Source organism: Zalophus californianus, chromosome 15, assembly GCF_009762305.2.
Source record: "Zalophus californianus isolate mZalCal1 chromosome 15, mZalCal1.pri.v2, whole genome shotgun sequence".
Lineage (NCBI taxonomy): Eukaryota > Metazoa > Chordata > Mammalia > Carnivora > Otariidae > Zalophus > Zalophus californianus.
The window spans coordinates 43,496,721-43,521,947 of record NC_045609.1 but is presented as its reverse complement, the minus strand read 5'-3'; the positions used below and the strand labels follow the sequence as shown (position 1 = coordinate 43,521,947).

General features: G+C 36.9%; 2 protein-coding genes across 11 annotated transcripts in view; one reads left to right on the top strand and one right to left on the bottom strand.

Moving 5' to 3' along the window:
- CCSER2 (coiled-coil serine rich protein 2) overlaps nt 1-25,227 on the bottom strand; it is a 191,114-nt gene that overhangs the window by 55,878 nt on the left and 110,009 nt on the right. For all 10 annotated transcript variants that reach the window (XM_027590133.2, XM_027590117.1, XM_027590125.2 and 7 more), the window contains one exon: nt 3,258-3,341. In XM_027590133.2, coding sequence (XP_027445934.1) covers nt 3,258-3,341 — 84 coding nt within the window. The remainder of the gene's footprint in view (nt 1-3,257; nt 3,342-25,227) is intronic.
- On the top strand, nt 17,864-18,702 carry LOC113920054 (5'(3')-deoxyribonucleotidase, cytosolic type-like). Its single transcript, XM_035724120.1, has one exon. The coding sequence runs from the start codon at nt 17,864-17,866 to the stop codon at nt 18,497-18,499; it is 636 nt and encodes a 211-aa protein (XP_035580013.1). The 3' UTR covers nt 18,500-18,702.

Genomic DNA, 25,227 nt, shown 5'->3' with positions numbered 1-25,227 from the left:
GGCAAAAACATATCAGGAAATGGGTAACTCCAGTGAAGTTTTAAAGGAGAAGTAAAAAGTTCTGAAGACACCGAAGTATGTCAGGCTTTGGATTTTAGAGTAAGAGTGTCTCAGTATCATACAATACAGAGATGAAGGCAAGCATAGCATATTTGGAGAATTATAAGCAGTGATGTTGTCACACAAAGGCTATAGCGAAGAGTGGGTACCAATGTGGTTAGTAAACTAGGCAAGGGCTAAATCATAGAGGGCCATGAACATCAAGCATGGCCTAATAAGCCAGGAGAGTGACAGTGCATTTGAGATGTCTTTGACAGCTGTTTAGAGAACACACTTGATAACAACAACAACAACAAAATTAGACTAGGGAACTTGTTACCAAGATGCTGTAATACTTCAGATGACAGTAGGAATCTGACCCAAGAGAGTGATAACAGGGAGAAAAAGGAAGAGCAGGAATGAAAATTAGGAGATATTGGTGATTGTCTCCATGTGAAAGAGCACAAGGGGCAGTCAAGAGTGATTACCTGTATTTCTAGCTTGGGTGATATGGTGATTAGTTATGCCACCAAAAGATATGGAGAATAAAAGAGGAGAAATACATAAATAAAAGAGGAGGAATATTTGTGAGTTTTAGATATACTATTAGAGGTACCTGTGGAAGGGACACAGTGGAAATGTCCAGTAGGCAAGTGGATCACCAAGTACGAAAGGGAAATTGTATATGTTATCAACACATATATCATATATGAAATCACGACAGTAAAAAGTTCAGAAAGAAATGGACAAAATATATAAATCTCTATTCTACAGAAGAGAAGGAACCTACGAAGGAAATGGGAAAATGGAAAAATGTTGAGGAGTGTAAGGAATTTTAGAGAGAAGTGACATAAAAATAAAGGATAAAGCTTTTAAGACAACAGTCACACAAATGTTTATAGCATTAAAATAAGTAGCTGCTTTCATCTTTCCAGGCTTCCATGTTAACTGGAAAAAGGTTTAAGGAGAGTCAAGGAAAAGTTTATTTGGTTTACTGAATTTATGACAAATTTATGATACAGAAATTTATAAACTGAGAATGAAGAGAAAGTAGAGAAAGCATCGAGAAGAGAGATGAGAGAGGAGGAGCTAGTTAGGTCCTTAACAGCAGCAGAAGATAGTCAAGAACCTAACAAAGGATGGTCTTCCACAGCATAGTGGCCATTTTTGTCCTATAACTGGAACAAAGTGAATGAGAATGATAACAGACACAGGTAAGTCAGAAGGCAGAAAGGAAGGTAGCAGATCTTGCTTGATGAACACAAGGCCACCTGCAGAAACAGAAGAGCAGCTAAGAATGAGGCTTGAAGAGAGTGGTCAATGTTGAGACTAGCTCATCAGGGGAATGGAAGCGGGAGCTGTCCTGAGATAAAAGACAGATTAGAGATATGGTAGGTCCAGTGGAGATTTTAGACCCTAAATTTGCAATGACACAAGTCGCCATATTTGTATGCTAAACCATCTTGGATGAACAGGGGACATAACTGGGAATTTGATGATCAAAGTGCAAGAGAGTCCAGTGTACTGGAAACAGTATCAGCTATAGCATCTCACCTTGGAAAAGAAGGAAGACTAGGAACTACCTGCTTGGAAGGAAATGGAATAGGGACAAGAAATAAATGCCGTGTAACAATATATTTATCATGTAACACTAAATATATAGACAAACTGGAAAGGAACACAGAAAAAAAACAGACACTAGTTGTGTAAAAAAGTTGGAATTAAATTTTTTCTTTAAAAATTATTTTATTTCTAAAAGTTTTTCACAAAAAAGAATGCAGGAAAAGTCAACTTTACTTTAAAAATGTCAGTCACAAAACAAAATTGAGAGATGATCAGAGACCATCTAAGTCAATGGTTCTCAACTGGTGTATATGTAAAGCTTTTTTAAAAAAAGAGATGTCCTACTGCAGACCTGCTGATTTAGAATACTACACATACCCACAATAGGATGGAAGCACAGAGATGGGAAGAAATCTGTGCAAAAACAGGTAAGATAACATGTTGAAAAACCTAGATAACCAGATGTGACTATTAATCCTATATTCTTTTGATTTTGGTTGTTTTATACAGTCTTGTTCCCAATAAGTCACCCTACATCCTACGAGAAAATTATGCTTTTCTGACCTCTAATACCAGCTGTTGGCTACTTGACTTGATTTGGAAGTGAAATACGCAACATGCGAGCAGAATCCACACGTGGTTCTGCCAGTGCTCTTTTCCCTCAGGTACAAAGACATGTCCCAGGATAGGGGCTGATCCTTCAGCTTGGGTCCCAGAATGAAGGAGAAGCATAGAGTCCCAGCTGATATCTAGTCAATATGTAACATACAGAAAAATAACAAGTGAGAAATACATTCTTGTCATTGTAAGCCACCAGTATTTCAAGATTATTTGTTGACTAGCAAACCCTGAAAATAGAATGTAAAAGAAAAAAATAATTTTACTTGGAAACATTAAACCAAGAATGCTTTAGTGTGCTTAAGAAATAGTAGTTCAGAAATAACTGCAAAAGAAAAGAGCTTTCTTTTTTTTTTTTTAAGATTTTATTTATTTATTTGAGAGAGAGGGGGAGAGACTGAGCGGAGTGGGGGGAGGGGCAGAGGGAAAAGGAGACTCCCTGCAGAGCAGGGAGCCAAACGCAGGACTTGATCCCAGGACCCTGGGATCATGACCTGAGCTGAAGGCAGACACTTAACTGACTGAGCCACCCAGGTACCCAGAAAAAAATTTTTTCAACTAAAAATGAAAATTATAAAAAATATATTTTCAAAAACTAAAATGCATCCGGTTTCTCTAATTATACTTTCAAACATGAAAAAAGATAAATTAATTTCATTTTCTGTATATTTCTTCAATGTGATTATATATGAGGAGTACCTGTTAATCATTTAATTGGTAGTTATATTTTAAAAACTGCTATTCATAATTATCGAAAAGAATTTAAAAATTTAATAATTTCTTGATTTAAGAAAAAGAATCCTGCACCAGTAATAGACAAATAATTACCCAAATGATAAAATAAATTCAAATTAAAGTACCACAGTGATATCATTTTAACTTAGTAAGGTAGCAAAAGTTAAAAACAGACCTGATTAAAACTCAACACAGCAAAGCTTCAGGTTTTAACATATTTATTATTAAATGTTTTGTTACTACTTTATAATTTTAGTAATAAAAAAGAATTTTGAAAAATTTACCATGACTCTTAATTATACCTTATATATTTGATCACCATCTTCTGGTTCTGGACTGGATGGCAAAGAGAGTTGAATATCGTGCAATGAACCACTTCCATCATGCTGTCAGAAGAGAAGGAAAACATGAAATTAATACAGTATCTGCAGACACTCATTTCAACCTGAATTCGCCCCAACCAAATGCTAGCAATGGCAAAGAACAAACAGGAAATAAGATTTCAGAAATCTCCTTTTTATCCCTATGCACAGGTAGAAGAAAATGTGGAAGAGGAAAAAAGAGAGCTAGGGCAAGAATAATTTGTGGAAATAAATAAGATACTACATGAGTGGATGAAGCAAAAAGCCACTGAAAGTTTTAGAGTGGGAAAAGGAATATGGAAAATTTCCTAGAAAATTTGAGGATTAACTCACCTACAAAAAATACAAAATGAAAGTCAAACTAAATCTGCTTTAGTTTAAATATAGTTTTTTGAGTATTTTTTCTTTTTAGTCAGAAACAATAACCCAACAAGGCGTGGTCACAAAAATCATTTAATTAAAAATACTAGATAGGGGTATACACATTCCATGACTCTATTTATATGAAGCCTGAGAGCAGGAAAAACTAATTTATTGTGCTAGAAATAAGAACAGGGGTTGACTCAGGGGAAAGGGGCTACTGACTGGGAAAGAGCATTAGCAAATCTACTAGGATGCTGGAAATGTCTTGACTGTATGGTGGTTATGTGGGTAAGTATATACAAACAGTTCGTTATACACTTACGATTGGTATACCTTAAGCACCTTAAACTCTCATCCTTAAATGCAATAACGAAAATGACAAGATAAGAATTAAGGCCTACCCTTTGCTGAACTGGTTAGGAATAACCAACTAAGAAATGGCATGTTAAATAATTCACAGACAACTTTGAGAAAGATGAACCAGTAAAGAATATGCCTGGGATGATGGTGAGGGACTGAGCCCCTGACCAAGGCAGCACAAGTGTGGCTGGACACCTGGTTTGTTCAGATGGTACCTAGCTGCTTTGGGACACCCATTGAATCAACAACCTTCAAGAGTGCTATTATCATAATCCTCCTCAGACATATCTGTTCTGAGGAAGTCTAGGCCATAGAAATGTCCTGTATTAAAAGAAGAATGTTAAAGTAGAAGACATAGCATGTAGGTCATTTTCTTCTTTATATACTATACTATATACCCACTGAATCAGAACCTCTAGGTATGGGGTCTACAAATGTATATTTAGTAAAGTTCAATAGGTAATATTGACTGACAGCAAAAAATAAGCATTTGTCAAATTTCTACAATAAATAAATTATATTTTTTGGAGACTAAGAATTTGACCTGAGAGTGAAGGCAATGTCCTAATGAATAACTAAATGTCTTTAGAATGTTAAAGGTTTAAAATAAAAAAGAAAGAAATTTTACAAGATTCATCTCAGTAAAAGTTCATCTCTGCTGTAAATACCTTGACATATAAAAACAGTCCTACATATAACTGTATATTTGAGAAAAGAGGAGCTGTAAAATCTCACTTATTTTCAAACATGTCAGTTATCATCTTCCTGCCCACTACAAAGCAGGAACCCCAAAGAATGGGACACAACACAAGTATACACCACTTTTGTCTTGTACATGGTCATAGCTGTGGAAAGTAAGTAGCAGAACAGGAAAAATAAAACATCAGCTTTCAGGGTGAAGGAACAAAAAGGGGATCCCCAGGTAAAGAGAAAATATCAGGGAGACCACGAAGTACCAGCTCAGGAAAGTGACTCCAGAAAGCTGTATGTAACTTTCTAGGTTCACCCCTCAGCAGCACTTTGGCTTCAATCTAAACAGTATATCAAAGACTTGGAGAAATAAACTAAGACCATTGCCCAGACCTAATCTAGCCTCTGAAAGATGTATACTAAGAACAGATCTGACAAGCACAGCAAAGGCTTTGAAATAGAACTGACATTACAAAAGGTAGCTGGCTAGTTATAAATTATAGCCTGAATCCAACCAGAGTGTTTACCTGCTTTAAAATTAAAACAAAAACCAAAAACAAAAACCCCAAGAAATCCCACAGTATTCTGTTCATTTAAACAAAATTAAGTGTCTCATAACAAAACATGCAAAGATCTAAGATACAATCCAGAACTACTCAACCTACAAACAACAAGGAAAATCTCAACTCACACAGGAAAAGACAATCAACAAACACCAATGCCACAACAAGACAGAGGTTGGAATTAATTGAAAGAGATTTTAAAAGGGCTATTATAAAAATTCTCTAAAAGTAAAAGAGAACTCTTGAAGGGAATAGAAAGAGAAAGTCTCAGCAAAGAAACAGAATATATAAAGTGGAAACATATGCAAACTTTAAAACTGAAAAAATTCAATAGCCAAATTTTAAAATGCACTAGCAGGGCTGAATACCAGCATTTGAGATGACAGACTGAACTTGAAGACAGATCAACAGAAATCATGCAATCTGAGCCATGAAAAGAAAAAAGACTGGTGGAAACAAAAAACAAAAAACACAGCCTGCTGAGGGGGCTATGGGACAAAAACGAAAGATCTAAAACTCATACCATTAAAGTCACAGAAGGAAGGGTGGAGGGCAGAAAAAAAAATGAAGAAATAATGGATATATACACCTCAAATATGGTTAAAGACATAAATCTACATATTTGAGTATCTCAATTTAAAAGACTAGAACACATGAGGCATGCTCTCTGAATATAAGGGAATTTAATTAGAAATCTTCAAACTCTTGGAAAGTAAACAACAATCTTCTAAATCATCCATAGGTCAAAAAAGAAACCTGAAGGCAAATAAGGAATTATTTTGATTTGAAGGAAAATGAAGATACCACATTATCAAAATTTGTGGAATTCAAATAAGGCAATGCTTAGAGGAAAAATTACTGTAGGAGATGCTTATATTAATACAAAGGTGTCAAATCCACAACTGGAGCAAAATAAACCCAGAACAAGCAGAAAGAAAAAAATAATAAAGAGCAGAAATTAATGAAATTGAAAATCAAGAAATAGAAAGAAAGCAATGAAACCAAAAACTGGTTATCTGATAATTGCAAAACTGCCAAAGAACAAAATAGAAGGCACAAATCAGACACATACCAGGACACAGAAAACATACATCAGGAATGAAAGCAGGGATATCACTACAGATGTCTCAGGCATTAAAAGTAAATAAGGCAATAATACTATGAGTGACTCTATGCACACAAATTTGACAGCTTACATGTAATGGAGAATTACTCAAAAACCAGACTATCAAAACTCACTCCAAATGAAACGGACAGCCTGAGGAGATCTGTGATTATTAATAAATTTAATTCATAATTTAAACCTTCTGTAAAAGAAATATTGAAGGCCAGATGTTTTCCTAGCAAATTCTTCCAAAGTTTAAAGGAATAATATCAGTTCTATATAATCTCTTACCGAAAACATAAATCAAATTAAATTAGAAAATTAATCAAGTTAATGAGCCTTGGGGTGCCTGTATGGCTCAGCTGATTGAGCATCCAACTCTTGATTTCGGCTGGGGACATGATCTCAGGGTTATGAGACTGAGCCCTGCTTCAGGCTCTGTGCTGGGCATGGAGCCTGCTTAAGATTCTCCCTCTCCCTCTGCCTCTCCCCTATCCTGGTAAAAAAAAAAGAAAAAAAAAATGAGGCTAGTACTTTCCTGATACCAAACAAAGACAGTGTAAGAAGACTTCTAGATCAGGGCACTGGGGTGGCTCAAGTCAGTTAAGCATCTGACTCCTGATTTCGGCTCAAAGTCATAATCTCAGGGTTGTGAGATGGAGCCCCATGTCAGGCTCATGCTGGGCGTGGGGCCTGCTTAAGATTCTCTCTTCCTCTCCCTCTGCCCCTCCCCACTCCTTTCTCCCTCTCTAAAGAAAAAAAAAAGAAAGAAAGAAAGAAAAAAGAAGACTGATAGATCAATAACCTTCATGAAAAGTCCTAAGGACACAAAAGTCCTTAACAAAATATCTTTAAATCAAATTCAACAATATGTAAAAAGGAAAAAAAGATCGTATACAAGTGGAGTTGATCCTTGGAATGTAAAGCTTATTCAACAGTTAAAAAGCAATGTGATTCCACATATCAAGAGATATCTACATTATTACACCAACAGACACAGAAAACATTTCTGCCAAAATTCAACATCATTCATGACAAAGCCTCAGCAAACTAGGACTAGAAGGGAACTTGCTCAACCTGATAAAATCTTAAAAAACCTTGAAATTAATATCATATTAAGTGAAAGACTGAATGTTTTACCCCTAAAACCAGGAACCAGTGCAATAAAGCAAGAAAAATAGAAATAAAAAACACAAGTAGGAAAAGAAGAAATAAAACCATCTCCATTTAGTAATATAATTTTAGCCATAGCAATTCCCAAGTTATCTATAATACTACTACTAGAACTAATACATGAATTTAGGAAAGTCACAAAATACAAGGTCAATATACAAAAATCTACCATTTCTGTGGTAAAGAACTGAAAATTGAAATAAAAAAAATTACTTCTATTTACATTAAACCAAAATCCAAGAAATAAAAAACAATCAAAACTAAAAAAAAAAAATCAAAATCCAAAATTCTAAAAAAAAAAAGACATATTTGGGTACAAATCTAACAAAACAGATAAACTCTCTATATTAAAAACAAAAAAAAATCGATGAAAGAAATCAGAGGTGACTTACATAAATTGAGAGGCATATTCTGTTAATGAATTTAAAGACTCAGTATTTCCAAGATGTCCATCGACAGATGAATGGATAAAGAAGATGTGGTATATATACACAATGGCATATTATGCAGCCATCAAAAGGAATGAGATCTTGCCATTTGCAACGACGTGGATGGAACTGGAGGGTGTTATGCTGAGTGAAATAAGTCAATCAGAGAAAGACACGTATCATATACCCTCACTGATATGAGGAATTCTTAATCTCAGGAACAAACTGAGGGTTGCTGGAGTGGTCGGGGGTGGGAGGGATGGGGTGGCTGGGTGATAGACATTGGGGAAGATATGTGCTACGGTGAGCGCTGTGAATTGTGTAAGACTGTTAAATCACAGATCTGAAACAAATAACGCAACATATTTTAAGAAAAAAGAAAAAGAAGAAGATAGCAGTAGAGGAAGAATGAAGGGGAGTAAGTCAGAGGGGGAGACGAACCAGGAGAGATGATGGACTCTGAAAAACAAACTGAGGTTTCTAGAGGGGAGGAGGGTAGGGGGATGGGTTAGCCTGGTGATGGGTATTAAAGAGGGCACATTCTGCATGGAGCACTGGGTGTTATGAACAAACAATGAATCATGGAACACTACACCAAAACAAATTATGTAATATAAGGTGATTAACATAACAATAAAAAATAAAAAAAAAATAAAGACTCAGTATTTTTGAAATGTCAATTCTCTTCCAAATTCAACTACAGATCAGTGCCCTCCCCCAATTCCCAGCAGAATTTTTTGCAGAAATAGAAAAGCTGCTTCTAAAATTTATACCATAAGGTAATAGAACTAAAACAGCCAAACACTTTTAAAAATAAAGCTGGGAGATATCATACTACTTCAAGGCTTAGTATAAAGCTATAGTAATCAAGAGAATGTGATATTGGCAAAAGGACAAACATTGATCAAAGAAACAAAAGAGTCCAGAAATAGACCCACATATATGTTCAAAGGCATTTTTGACCAAAGTGCCAAAGCAATTCAACAAAGAAAGTTTTTTCAACAAATGGTACTAGAACACCCATCCATATACAATAAAATTAACTTCACTCATACCGCACACCATATACAAAAATTCTCAAAACAGTCTATAGACCTAAATGTTAAACTTAAAACATTCTCCAAATAAACAGAAAATCTTTGTAACCTTGGGTTGGGCAAAGATTTCTTAAATATGATACTGCAGAAATGACCATAAAAAAACTGACAACTTTGACTTCAAGAGAACTTCTGTTCTTTACAAAACGGTTAACAGAATGAAAAGAGAAGCTATGAACTGGGAGAAAATATTTGCAATAATTCAGGTAAAATACTGAGCATAGTGTGTAACTCATAGAGAGCATTTATAAATTGTTAGCTACTTTTTAAACAATAGCGACAGTAAAAATAATGATAATGTGAGGTTTTGTACAGACTTCATTAACTCAGAATTGTACATAGCTGCCTAAAAAGCAAATTCCACTTTTTCAATATTCATTTGTTTCATCATTCACATGCCTGCTTAAGTACTTATATACATAAATACATAAAGAACTATCAAAAATCAATAATAAAACGGATATTTTGTTTATGGGCAAAATAAGAGACAACAAAGAAGATACACAAATAGTAAATAAGTACATGCAAATATGCTCAAAATCATTAGTCATTAGGCAAATGCAAATTAAAAACACAGTGAGATACCATTACATATCTCTGTGAAGGGCTTTTGGAAAAACACAATACCAGGCACAGGCAAGGATGCAAAACAGCTGTGACTTCCATTAATCACTGGTAGGAATACAAAATCAGACAGTCACTTTGGAAAACAGTTCAGCAATTTCTTAAGTTAAATATATACTTACCATAAAACCCAGAAATCTTATACCAAGGCACTTACCCCAGAGAAATGAAAACATGTACACATGAAAATATGTGCATAAATGTTTATAGAAGCTTTATTCATAAATGCCCAAAACTGGAAAGTGACACAAATATCCTTCGACTGGTGAATGGATAAACAAACTATGATACATGCATACAATGGAATACTACTCACCAATAAGCAGGAATAAATTAGTGATACGAGGACAGCATGAATGAATTTGAAATTACTTATGGTAAGTGAAAAAAGCCAGACTCAAAGGACTATATACGATTCCATTTATATGACAGTCTTGAAAAGGCAAAACTACAGAGACATAAAAAAGATCAGTGGTTGCCAGGAGCTAGCAGTGGGCATAAGGATTGACTGTAAAAGTTAAAAAAAGGGGGGGGTGGAATTTTGGGGATGATTGTAATACCTGTGCAATTGTACAGATTTGTCAAGCTCACAGACTATACAACAAAAAAGGCTGAATTTTAGTGCTTGTAAATTATACCTCAAAAGAGCTGTACTAGATTGAATAGTGTCCTCCTAGAAATTCATGCCAATCCAAAACTTGGGAATGTGACTTCATTTGGAAATAGGGTTTTTGCAAACGTAATCAAGTTGAGGTCATAATGGATTAGTATCAAGCTTAAATCCAATATGACTGGTGTCTTTATAAGAAGAGAAAAATTTGGACACACACACACACACACACACACACACACACACACAGAGGTCATGTGAAGGTTATGTGAAGATGGGAGGCAGAGACAGTGGTGATGTACCTACAAGGCAAAGAATGCCCGAGATTGCCAGCAACCACCAGAAGCTAAAGAAGCAAGGAAGATTCCTCTCCTAGATCCTCCAGAGAGCACATGGCCCTGACAATACCTTGACTTCAGATTTCTAGCCTTCAGAACTTTGAGAGAACAAATTTCTGTGTTATATGCCACCTAGCTTGTACTTTATTATGGCAGCCCTATAAAATTAGTAAAAGACCTGACTAAAAAAAATTTTAAAGCAAACAAAAGGAGAGTGTAACACCAGATAAATCTCACAATCACAAGAAAAAGAAAATTGACATACCAATATTACTATAACACAAGAGGCAAGGAAGAATTAAAGATAAAAAGTATTAATGATAAAAAAAAAACTTCAGTGATCAAAGAAACACTCCACCAAGATGATATGCCAATCACAAACATTTATATACCTAATAAAATTGCCTGAAGATACTAAAACAAAAACTGACAGCATTAAAATAAGCTGAAAAATCTATAATTATAGCAGGAAATTAACACTACTCTCAGAAACTCACAGATCAAAGATAAAAATTTAGTAAGAATGAATAAGATATAAATAATACAATTAAAAAGCTTAATATAATAGATATACGCTACCTAAAATATAGAGAATATATGTTCTTTTCAAACAAACACAGAATGGTCACAAAAATTGAACATACTCTAAGCCAGGGAATAATTAATTATGGTCCATGGGACAAATCCAGCCAGATGTCTATTTTTATTACAGTCCATGAGCTAAGAATGGCTTTTACATTTTTAAATGATTCCACTTTGAATGATTTTATAAATATCAACATAAGAGCTGCAATTTTGTTTCTTGCTCCAAAAAGCGAGAATATTTACTATGTGGCCTTCTAAGGAAAAGTCTTCCAACCCCTGCTTTAGGACACAAAAGCAAATATTGACACATTCCAAAGGACTTATATCATATAGATGTTCTTTACTGTTAATGTACTAAGACTATAAATCAATAAAAAATGAAAGCCCATACATAAACCAGTATTTTTGAAAATTGAAAAAATATTATTCTAAATAAAATAAGTTTATAGTATAGGCCAAGACAATGAAGAGTTATTAATGTTTAAGTTATTTGCTATGCCTCAAAGAAAAAAAATTCCACTTTTTATTAATGTCCAGCAGTCTAGACTTAGGCAATCAAACAGGGAAAAATTTATTTCCATCAGAGTACAAGAGCCTAAAGATTATGAATAAAATCTCCAACTAAACCATCTCCCCTCCAAATAACTCTGAGACTAACCAATGGTAGTACTCCCTATTAAACCTTGATTCAAATGAAAAGTGCCTAAGCCTAAATTAGGAAAAGCTTCTTTAAGCATTAGAGGGGGAAGAAAAATATAAAATGGACAGAAAACCTTCTCTTTTTAAAAAAACACTGAATAACAATCATGCATGCAATGTTCATGCTTCATATTACATATACTAAGAAGCTAACATTTATTGGACAATGCTGGCACTGTTCTAAGCATTTTGCATAAACATATTTAACAAATGCACAGATGCAAAAATACATAACTACAACACACCAATGCACAAAAAATAAGCAATTCATAGTTAACTGATTGTTCAAGTATGCTGGGCCGCTTTACTAAGTGAAGTGTCTCAGAAGTTTCTATGGGTTCTAGTTAGGATTTTTAAACTCTAAATATAATTAACCTTAATTAACTCTTGTGCCATTCACATTTTATTTAAGATTCAAAAAGATAGATAAACTTTCCTTTATTCTAAGAGCATTAGGAGACTACTGTCAGCAAGCCATCTTTCACTTTTCTCTTTTGACATAGCATCAAGGTAAACTTTCGTTCTAACATTTTAACTCTTCCACATATTAACTTACTGGAAAACCCTATAACAAACTCCATCTTACCCAAGTGGTTCTTCCATGAGTTTGCAAAAACTGGGATCTTCCTATGAGTTCCAGAGCAGCTGCAATGGACATGGATACTTGAAATGACTAACAAAAAAGTTTTGGCAGCGTTGACCAATCTCTGCTGACAAGCATCATCAGTGATGTCAACAAAGCTGCCTTGTTTTTCAGATATGCTACAACACAATCACAAGAGGCATCCTAGGAAAGGGAGTAGAGGAAGAGGAGAGATTGATTTTTTTCATTTTCTTTTTGAAAAGTCGTTTCTTTAAAAACAAAAGTATATGGATGAACAATCACATAGACTCTACAATGTGCACTGAGAATAATTTTTGAGTAATGCTGTAATTCACCTATGAGATTTAACATCTAATCATTGAAGCTATACTTGAGAGGATTTCTAGAACGCAAACTTATAAAGTCTGATTTTCAATAACAGCTGCAGAGATGAGGTGATCCTAACAAATGGTTGGGGTAAAGATATTTTTAAAACAGAAAAATCTGGCATTTCAATTGACTAGAACATTGTTATATATGGACAGGTCTGTAATATTCTAAGCAAATAGTATTTACAAATTTCCTGTTTCAGCTTTTATATTGAGCCCTAATTATATATATCTGAGACAGGATATCCTTTTCTACAGGTTTCTTCTGTTACTTGAAAATATTAGTTGTAAATTTCTTCTAATTTTTTTAATTAAAAAAAATAAACTCTTCAAACCACCTGTTTACTATAGTATGAACTAAATAACTGCTTCTATACTACTGAGTTTTTCCTCAACATTTCCTTTAAAATCTGTGTCCAATTGTTTTTTAGTAGATACCTGGGCGCATATGTCTGCATTTTCTATTCTTTTCCACTGCTTTATGTTTCTATTTGTGTCAGTATTATAATCCTGCTCTAAAGAGTTCCTTCCCACCCCCCTTTCTCTTTCCGTCTTTCTCAAAGAACACAAAGAGCAAGCTCTTTTGGTGTTAACAGCTTTGGAGTCACTTTCATGAACACCACAAAGGTGTTTTGATTTAGACTGAAATGGTATTACATCTATAAAAATAATACTGGGAAGAACTATACGTTCCAATCACACACTCAGTTTGTATCTTATCTTTTGCCCTTTATAACGTATCTTTTTTTTAAAAGATTTTATTTATTTGACAGAGAGAGACACAGCGAGAGAGGGAACACAGGCAGGGGGAGTGGGAGAGGGAGAAGCAGGCTTCCCGTGGAGCAGGGAGCCCGGTGCGGGGCTCGATCCCAGGACCCTGGGATCATGACCTGAGCCGAAGGCAGATGCTTAGCGACTGAGCCACCCAGGAGACCCTTAAAATGTTTTTGTAAGAATTAGAATGTTTTTTTTTAAACTTTCATATTAAAAAATAAAATAAAAAACAAATTTCCTTCATCTCATAAAGGATATCCACAAAAAAGATATAGTAGATATCATGTTTAACAGGCAAACACTGAAAATACTCCTGTTAAGTTCAGGAGCAAGACAGGAACAAATCAGTATTAACCTGGAATTGCTAGCCAGTCCATAAGGCAAGGAAAAATACAAACACTGAAAAGGAAAAAGAACTGTCATTATTGCAAATTATATAATAATCTAAATAAAAAATTCCAAATAAATCTATGGATAAATTATTAAATAACTAATAACTGTATCTAGGTTGCTGGATACAAACTCAATATATCAAGAGTCTATTGCACTTCTGTAAACCAGCAACAATCTGTTAGAAAATGATAGCACTTAAAATAGCAACAAAAACTTTAAGTAGTAGAAATAAATCTAAAAAAATTATACAAGTCTTCTAAATAAAAAAGTATAAAACTTTATTCCTGGGATCAAGCCCCATGTCAGGCTCCTTGCTCAGTGGGGAGCCTGCTTCTCCCTCTGCCACTCCCCCTGCTTGTGCTCATGCTCGCTCTCTCTTTCTCTCTCTCTCTGTGTCAAATACATAAAATCTTTTTTAAATAAGTAAATAAATATTATAAGATGTTAATTCTTTCTGAAATTGATCTATTAGTTCATTGTTATTCCCATTAAAATCCCAAAAGAATTTTTCATAGGACTCAACAAAATGATTCTAACATTTTATGAAAAAGCAAAAGACTAAGAATAGTTAAGATATTTTAGCAGAAGAGCAAGATAGGGAACCATGATGATGTATTATCAAGCCGTATTATAAATGTTAGACTGTGTGACTTGACATTGGGATAATGTCACATATATGAACAAGTACCGCATATCCAAGGAAAAAGAGTGGATTCTTAATACTTTTAGTACTGAACCCACTGATTATTCATATAGAAAAAAATGAAAGTGGATCTCTATCTCACACTTACACACACTGACATCAATTCCAAGGTATTTGTAATTTAATTGTGAAGGTCAAAACTCTTAATTTTTTAGAAAAGAAAGGGAGATTATGTCTATAACCTCAGGGCAAGGAGAGATTTCTTAAACAAAGATTTCTGAAAGGAAAAAAAACCCACACACACAAGAAAAGGTCTGATAAATTCAACTACATTAGAGTTGAGAATATTTCTTCATGAAAAGATACCACAGAATGAAAAAGGAGGCTACAGAAGAGAAGAAGGTATCTGCAACACGTAACAAAATACTTATATCTAGAATATACAAAACAACTCTAAAACACACACACAGACAAAAGACATGACCAGGCAACAAACATTCCATAAACACAGAAAGAAGCTCAATTTTATTATTAGTCAAAGAAATGCAGAATAAAGCCACAATTAAGTATCATTATATTCCCATCACATGACAAAAATTAAGAAGTTGGATAATAGCAAGTGTTGCACAGATGTAGAACAATGGAAAACAGCATAAACTACTTAAGGGGAGTGAAACAGATTGAACAATTTTGGAAAATATGATATTTCTAGAGTACAATAATTCTATGCCCCATGATTCAGAAATTCCACTCCTAATGAATCCAGAAGAATTTTTGTACATGTGTACCAGGAAAATGTTCGTATTATTTGTCATAGCAGGAAAAAACCCCAAACTGGAAAGAAACAAAGTGTACATCAAGAGTAAAATGGGCAAAGAAATTATTGTTTGTTCATAAAATACAGAAATGGAAAATTTATGAAACAGAACATAAATGTGAATGAACCTTAAAATGCTTAAAATGCCTTAAGATCACAGAGAAACACTTAGAGTATAATTTCATCTATATAAACTTATAAAAGAGTCAAAACCAGTATCACAGGATTACAAACACAGATGGCTAAAAATTAACAGAAAAACAAGGGAAATGCTAGACTCTGGAAGAGAAGTCACTGTAATCAGGAAGGAGTACGGAGGAGCTTCTTAATGCCTCCTTTAAGCTTAGCCTGGGTGGTGAGTACAAAACTGTTTCACATTATTCATTTAATTGTACCCTTATGTTGTGTATATGCTTTCCATGTATATTTCATAAACTTTTTCCCCCTAGAATGATGAAAGAAGTCCGGAGATAAAGAAGCATGATGTCCCTGGCTTTTCTGTGGTTCTCTGCCACCAAGAGGCATTATTTCAGCAGCTCCTTAATTCTTAGTACACTCACCCAGGATGCTGCTGCTTTAAATATTCCATCAATTAGACACACACACACACTCTCCCTCACTCACTTACACAGAGAGCAAGAGCCAAGGTAGGGGCAGAAAGAAGCATTAGAAGAGGGAAAAATTAGGGGCGCCTGGGTGGCTCAGTCATTAAGCGTCTGCCTTCGGCTCGGGTCATGATCCCAGGGTCCTGGGATCGAGCCCCACTTTGGGCTCCCTGCTCCACGGGATGCCTGCTTCTCCCTCTCCCACTCCCCCTGCTTGTGTTCCCTCTCTCGCTGTGTCTCTCTCTGTCAAAATAAAATAAAATCTTTAAAAAAAAAAAAAGAGGGAAAAATTAATGGTTTTATTCTCAACATTGGAGGTGAGAGGAAATAATGAAATAAAACATTTGTATATTACACTTGACAGTTCATAAAACACTGTTATACACTTATTTTTATCCCCTAAACAGGTAGATAGGGTATGAATCATCAGGATCAAATATTTTACAATCCCAAAGAAAATGTCAGAAAGAGATATCATCATGCTCTTCTCGTTATTCCATCTTAGAGTTTTCATTTCCTACCCTAGGGTTAAAACAGATGCTGACAATGATAATATGATAAAAGCAAACAGGGAAAATAATGAAAAAAGATGGGAGGCAAGAAAATGGATGGGCATAACTACTTTGGAAAACTGCTTTTGCATTATATATGAAAGCTGAATATCTACATACTTTATGATTCAGCTACTCCAGTCATATAGACCCAACAAAAATGTACACATATGTTCACCAAAAGACACATATTAGAATATTATAGCAGCATTATTCATAGTAATCCCAAACTGGAAAACTGCTAAATGCTTATCAACTGTAGAACAAATAAACTGTGTATATTCACATTATGTAATACTCTTATCTACAGCAACGTGAATGAATGCAGAAAATGGATGACTTACAAACAAAATGTTGACCAAAAGAAGCCAAATACAAAAAGAGTATATACAATTTCACTTATATAAAGTTAAAACACAGGCAAACAAATCTATGTTTTCAAAAACTAGTAGTCACCATTAGAAATGACAGGTAGTGGGGCGCCTGGGTGGCTCAGTCATTAAGCGTCTGCCTTTGGCTCAGGTCATGATCCCAGGGTCCTGGGATTGAGCCCTGTGTCGGGCTCCCTGCTCAGCGGGAAGCCTGCTTCTCCCTCTCCCACTCCCCCTGCTTGTGTTCCCTCTCTTGCTGTCTCTCTCTGTCAAATAAATAAATAAAATCTTAAAAAAAAAAAAAAAAAGAAATGAGGGGTAGTGATGCTTCTGTTTGGGGGTTCTGGTAAAGTTCTGTTTCTTACTGGGTGTTGTCTACATGTGTATTTTCAGTTTGTGAAGACAGAGATAGACATTTATTAACTGTAACTTCTCAAGTGTTTGAAATAGGGTATACGGAATTAAAGTAAGGAGACAAGACACCACTGAAAGATTATTTTTTTTTTGTATGTCCCCTTGTTCCAGAGCAGGATCAAAATTCTTATTTAAATATCTCTAAATTAGGCAACACAATACGAGAAGTACTAAACTAAAAAATTTCAAAAGCCCTGAGTTTAAAATGCATTCTGCATTAGAATGCAACTGTGTGGCCTTGAGAAAAACAATTAAATCTGGGACTCTCAATTCTCTGCCATTAAAGTAAGATTACTGAAATCCTCTCTGCCCCACAGTGTCGCTGTAATAAAGAAAACAGGGTATCCTTCCCCTGCCCGGCGGCCGCAGCGATGGCGGCGGCGATGGCGGCGCGGCGCGCGCGCCCCGTGCGGGTGCTGGTGGACATGGACGGCGTGCTGGCCGACTTCGAGGCTGGCCTCCTGCGGGGCTTCCGCTGCCGCTTCCCTGGGGAACCGCATGTGACGCTGGAAGAGCACCGCGGCTTCCTCGCCCGCGAGCAGTACCTAGCCCTGCGGCCGGACCTGGCGGACAAAGTTGCCAGTGTGTATGAAGCCCCAGGCTTTTTCCTAGACTTGGAGCCTATCCCTGGAGCCTTGGAAGCCATGCAGGAGATGAACAACATGCAGGACACGGAGGTCTTCATCTGCTCCAGCCCTCTGCTGAAGTATGAACACTGTGTGGGTGAGAAGTACCGCTGGGTGGAGAATCACCTGGGGCCCCAGTTTGTGGAGCGCATTATCCTGACGAGGGACAAGACGATGGTCTTGGGGGACCTGCTCATTGATGACAAGGACACCATTCGAGGCCAAGAGGAGACCCCAAGCTGGGAGCACATCTTGTTCACCTGCTGCCACAACCAGCACCTAGCCCTATGCCCAACAAGGAGACGGCTGCTCTCTTGGAGTGACAACTGGAGGGAGATCATAGAAAGCAAGCGGGGGGCCAGAATAGTGGATAGTAGCTGAAGGAAGGGAAGGCAGGCCAGCAGGGAACCCCAGCAGAGCTGAATGGCAGGTCAGTGTCGTGGAGGTGGCCCCCAGCACCGTGGAACAGGGAGACACAGTAACCTCCATTCTCAAAAGCCAGCCACCTGGAACCCAACAAGATGGCTGGCAAGGAAACATGGTGGGAAAATCACTCAGGAACCTTTTTAATAAAACACTTTGACTCAAAAAAAAAAAAAAAAAAAAGAAAAGAAAACAGGGTACATGAAAGTGCTGTTTAAACTATGAAATAACCTTGAACTACATATAAAACAAAAAATAGATCAAAGGCCAAATGGTTCACAATTTTAAATTTTATCTGTGTGCAATGAGAACTCTGTTCAAGTGAATGCTTAAATATAGAGGCCTGTTTAATAAAGACTCCATAGCTGTGGGTTTGGCTGAGGGGATGCAGGGTGACGGTGAGGGGTTGGGAGCTGCCTTCACATTCTCCTCTCCCTGTTGTCCTCCGTGAATCTCCTAAGAATGCCACTGTGTGCGACAGGCCTTGGGGTCATGAAGACTGAGGGAGAAAAAAAAATCCTGGTTTTATCACTAATTAGCTATCTTTTTTTTTCTTTTCTTTTTAAGATTAGAGAAGCAGACTCCTCGCTGAGCTCGGAGCCCTATTCAGCTCAATCTCATGACCCTGAGATCATGACCTGAGCTGAAATCAAGAGTCCGATACTTAACCAACTGAGCCACCCAGCTGCCCCACTAATTAGCTTTCTGAGCCTCAACTTCTTCAGCTGTGAGTTGAAGCAACGATCACCTACTTTTCAAGGACGAGAGATAATGAACATTAGAAAACCTAGAAAAATGCCCAGTATGCAATATAGACAACTATATAAAAGTTTTACATACACAACTCTGTAGCACATATGCATGAAAGAGAACACAATTTTAACTATTTTCAAAGCAATTAAATTTAACAAATTTAGGCTAAAATTTCGATGTCTGCAACAGTCTCTTAAATATTAAGATTTAAGTCATTCCCTCTGCTATTCATTTTCCACAAATTCCTTCAAATAATATTTTTAAAATAACAATTTGGCCATGTCACTCATCTGGCTTACTACTGCCTAAAGAGTAATGCTCAAGGTCCTTCTGTGGCACATAGGCCCTTTATAATCTGCCCTAAACCTAATGATCACTACTGCCTCTTCTCCAGCATCCTACATTTTAACCATATCCCATACGAAAAATACGGACATGTACTTTTTCAATACCTTTTTCCCCCCCAAATAAATACATATTACAGAAAATTAGAAATTAGAAAATGTAGATTAAAAAAAAGGCATAACATTCTCACCATCTGGGTATCATCACTATTAACACCTTAGTGCATTTCCTTTTGGAGATACACATATATAGATATATGACTATAATGCATACTGTTTTATAACCTATCTTCAGTCAACAATCTTTATCTTTCCATTTCAGTAAATTTCTACCTCATCTAAACATAGGCCATATTCAAATATCCCCCAATTGGCCAAAAATGGCTTCTACAGTTGATCTGTCAACCAACATCCAATTCAGAATCTCACATTACATCCAGTTGTCCGTTAAATTTCTTTTAATGTAGCACTTTCACCTCCCTGCATCAACTTTTTAGGACAATAACAAGCTAAAGGGATATTACTGTTTTTCCTAGAGTTTTCAACCATACGAATTTGTCTGGTTCTTTCCTCTCTTTTTCTTCTATCACCTGTTTATCCTATAAAAAGAAAGTTGTAAGCAATGGCTTGAGGAATTAAAATTAAATGGTTTTGCTAGAATATATTATGCACAATTACATGTATCATATGAGCAAATACATATTATCTGGATAATTCAACGCATTAGTAATGGGAAAACCATCTCTGGATTAGGATGATAACAGTTTGATCTCTTGGGGCGCCTGGGTGGCTCAGCTAAGCATCTGCCTTCAGCTCAGGTCATGATCCTGGAGTCCTGGGATCGAGTCCCCACATGGGGCTCACTGTTCAGTAGGAAGTCTGTTTCTCCCTCCCCCTGCTCGTACGCTCTCACTCACTCGCTCACTCTCTCTCTCTCCCTCTCAAATAAAAATCTTTAAAAACAGACCAAACAAACAAAAAAACAGTTTGATCTCTCCAGTGAACAAGAATGTTTTTCTCTTGCAATCATAAATAATTTATATGGTGTTACTTTGGCACAATAAGAACTGACTAGGAACCCACTGCCCATTCACCTAACAGTTATAGCCACAATTAATAATCCTGGCATAAAGCAGAAATTTCTTTAGGCTTTGTAAAATAATGTTTTTCTAATTTTATCAGACTTTCTACATTTATTTGCTGGCATTCAGCAAAATTCAATCCTATTTCATTAAGGATTTAGTTACTGAAATATAGACACCACTACAAATGCAATATAAATGCTTAATTCTTCTTATTAATAAACATTTTTAAAGTAAGAAGTTGTATTAAAAGTTATCTCAACTACATCAAAAACTAATGATGCAATGTATGGTGATTAACATAAGAATAAAAAACTAATGATGTAATGTATGGTGATTAACATAATAATAAAAAAGTTATCTCAAAATGTATCAAGTGAGCACTGCTTTTTCTGGCTTTCTCTTTACTGATTATCTTACGTACTCATGGGTTTTCCCAAAGTCATTATGACAAATGCAGCTCATGCTCTCAAGAACCTCTAACTATGTTCATACTGATTCCACTGATCTCCCTCAAATTCTTCACCTGATAAACTCAACTTACAGTTTCACTTCTTCTCCATAATGCCATAGAATGAATTTCTTCATTTCCAATCCCAGAGCAATTTTTCTATTTCGTATACTACATAAAGATACCTCTAGTGTAAAAGATACAAATGTAGGGATCCGAAGGGGTACGTGCACCCCGATGTTTATAGCAGCAATGTCCACAATAGCCAAACTGTGGAAAGAGCCAAGATGTCCATCGACAGATGAATGGATAAAGAAGATGTGGTATATATACACAATGGATATTATGCAGCCATCAAAAGGAATGAGATCTTGCCATTTGCAATGACGTGGATGGAACTGGAGGGTGTTATGCTGAGTGAAATAAGTCAATCAGAGAAAGACATGTATCATATGACCTCACTGATATGAGGAATTCTTAATCTCAGGAAACAAACTGAGTGTTGCTGGAGTGGTGGGGGGGTGGGAGGGATGGGGTGGCTGGGTGATAGACATTGGGGAGGGTATGTGCTATGGTGAGCGAGCACTGTGAATTGTGCAAGACTGTTGAATCACAGATCTGTATTTCTGAAACAAATAATGCAACATATGTTATGAAAAAAGAAAAAGAAGATAGCAGGAGGGGAAGAATGAAGGGGAGTAAGCCGGAGGGGGAGACAAACCATGAGAGACGATGGACTCTGAAAAACAAACTGAGGGTTCTAGAGGGGAGGAGGGTGGGGGGATGGGTTAGCCTGGTGATGGGTATTAAAGAGGGCACATTCTGCGTGGAGCACTGGGTGTTATGCACAAACAATGAATCATGGAACCCTACATCAAAAACTAATGATGTAATGTATGGTGATTAACATAATAAAAAATTAAAAAAAAAGATACCTCTAGTGTAATATTTGGTCGCATATCTTTTTCATTTCCTGGACTTCTCTTTCAGAAGTAAGGATAGTATCTTTCACCAGTGTTACTTACAGTTTGATTTGCAGATCACTTGTGGCACAAACTATTTTCTGTCTGTGACACAATAAAGAGCTTGCACCAGACTATAAATCAACTAGTTACTAAACACAGTTTAGTTTTGGCTCAGTTTTTTTATTTGATAGCAAGAATTTCTGGAAGAAGGATGAAATGTGTTTATTTTGATTCTGGCAAGAGCTCCTTTAACTCTCCATGGACTAATAACAAATACTTGTATAAGCTACTTTGAATAGCACTGTCCAATCATCAATTTACCCTTAACTGCCAGGAACACAAAAGGAATATAAAAAATTGTTTGTAGAGAAAGAAGGCAGTGTGCAGGAGTAAGGACCAGGGGTGTATCAAAATATCCCTTCTAAGGTAAAGGACAGGTCATTGCACCTGGAGCCTGCTATAACGAAAAAAGATGTACAGTACGTAGTGGGCATCTCTGGAGGCAACACACTCCTCATTTGGATGTGTTATTCTGGCCCACTTACCACGTGACCCAAATAGCTGCTAGTTTTCAGTAGGGCCCAGAAGGTTCTGCAACAGGTCCAGGCTGCTGTGCAAGCTGCTCTGCTCTGTGGGTCATATGACCCGGCAGGTCCCATGATGTGGAAGTGTCAATGACAGATAGGGATACTGTTTGAGACTAGAGCGGGCCTTTGTAGGTGAATCTCAGTGCAGGCCCTTAAGATTTTGGAGCAAAATCCTGCCATTCTTTGTAGACAACTACTGTCCTTTTGAAGTACAGCTTTTGGCCTGCTACTGTGTATTAGTAGTGACTGAATGCTTAATCTTGGGCCACCAAGTTACCATGCTACCTGAGCTGCCCATCGTGAACAGGGTGTTATCTGACACACAAAGTCATAAAGTTGGAGGTGCACAGAAACATTCCATTATCAAATGGAAGTGGTATAAATGTGATTGGGCCTAAATGGGCCCTAAGGATACAAATAGGTCACATGAAGAAGTGGCTCAAATGCCCGTGGTCCCCACTCCTCCTACACTGTCTTCTCTCTCCCAAACTACACTATGGCCTCATGAGGAGTTCCCTAGAATCAGCTGACAGAGGAAGAGAAGACTCAGGTGTAGTTTACAGATGGTTCCATATGATACGCAGACAACATCTGAAAGTGGACAGCTGCAGCACTACAGCTCCTTTCTGGTACATCCTGGAAGGATAGCAGGGAAGGGAAATCCTTCCAGGGGACAGAACTTCAAGCACTGCATGGGTTGTTCACTTTACTTAGAAGGAAAAATGTCCAGACATGCAATTATATAGCACTACATGGGCCAATGGTCAGGGACTTAGAAGAAACATGATTGAAAAACTGGTGACAAGTAAATCTGGGGAAGAGGTATGTGGATAGACCTCTGTGAATGGGCAAAAAATATGAAGATGTGTGTCTCACATGAATGCTCACCAAAGGGTGACCTCAGCAAAAGAGAATTTAAAAAATTAAGTGGATAGTCTGATCCATTCCTGGATACCAGTCAGCCTCTTTCCCCAGCCACCTCTGTCATCCCCCAACAGGTTCATGAACAAAATGGCAATGATGGCAGAGATGAAGGTTACGCATAGACTTAGCAACATGGCCACCTTGGCTATGGTTATTGCTTTGTGCCTAACCTGCCAGCAGCAGAGATCAAAACTGAGCCCCTGATATGGCACCACTCCTTGGACGATCAGCCAGCTACGTGGTGGCAGGCTGATTATACTAGACCACTTCCATCATGGAAAGGACAATGTTTTGTTCTTACTGGAATAGACACTTACTCTGGATATGGTTTTGCTTCTCTGCTCACAATACTTCTACCAAAACAACCTCCATGGGGTAGAAGAAGAGGGAGAAGCAGACTCCCCAGTGAGCAAGCAGCCTGACATGGGGCTCAATCCCAGGACCCTGGAATCATGACCTGAGCTGAAGGCAGACGCTTGACCAACTAAGCCAACCAGGTGCCCAATTTAATTCAATCTTATAAGGGAAATAGCCTAACTAAACTGCTAAAAATAATCAAGGAAAAGATTTCTGTCTAAATTTAAGGAACATTGCCTTGAGGTAAACCATCTGGAAAAGAGAACAGCAAAGTAAAAGAACATAAGAGATAATGCAACTACCTCTTTCTTTGTGGACATTCTTCTTTCTGAGCTAGTACTCAGTCAAAATCTTTCAGGGCTTCATATTTTACTGAAATCAGGGTGACTCCTCCCTATAATAATCAATCTCTTATGAGTAGGCCCAAGCAGATACTGGTTACCAGTGCTTATTTAAGTTCTTATGTTTGCAAATGAGTGCAAAACCCCACCTCTCTAATAGCAAATCCAGCAAACAACAAGAACGTACAAAGAATAATCAAATTTTGAGCTGTGACACAATGAAATTTCAAAAGGAAGCATTCACACAGCTAAAGTAATTTTAAAAATATTTTCTCTATATTTTTAAAAAGAAGAGAACTTTTTTTTTAAAAGGGGGGGCGCAGGGGGAAAGGGAGGAGGAGGAGAAGGGGAGGGAGAATCTTAAGCAGGTTCCACACCTAGTGCAGAGCCCAAGGTAGGGATCGATCTCACCATCCTGAGATCATGACTTGAGCCAAAATCAAGAGCGGATGCTTAACCAATTGAGCCACCCACGTGCCCCAAAAGAAGAGGACTTTTGATTAGAGACACTTTTTTTTTTTAAGATTTAATTTATTTATTTGACAGAGAGAGAGACAGCAAGAGAGGGAACACAAGCAGGGGGAGTGGGAGAAGGAGAAACAGGCTCCCTGCTGAGCAGGGAGCCCGATGAGGGACTCGATCCCAGGATCCTGGGATCATGACCTGAGCCGAAGGCAGATGTTTAACAACTGAGCCACCCAGGTGTCCCTGATTAGAGATACTTTTATCTTTTCTTTTAAACCTATATTAAAATGATAGAGAAGAAATTTTTTAAAAAATATTTTATTTATTTATTTGACAGACAGTGAGAGAAGGAACACAAGCAGGGGGAGCGGGAGAGGGAGAAGCAGACTTCCCACCAAGCGGGGAGCCCAATGTGGG

What these genes read in the sequence shown, in the direction of transcription:
- LOC113920054 (XM_035724120.1), top strand. Translation starts at nt 17,864, where the DNA reads ATGGCGGCGGCGATGGCGGCGCGGCGCGCGCGCCCCGTGCGGGTGCTG.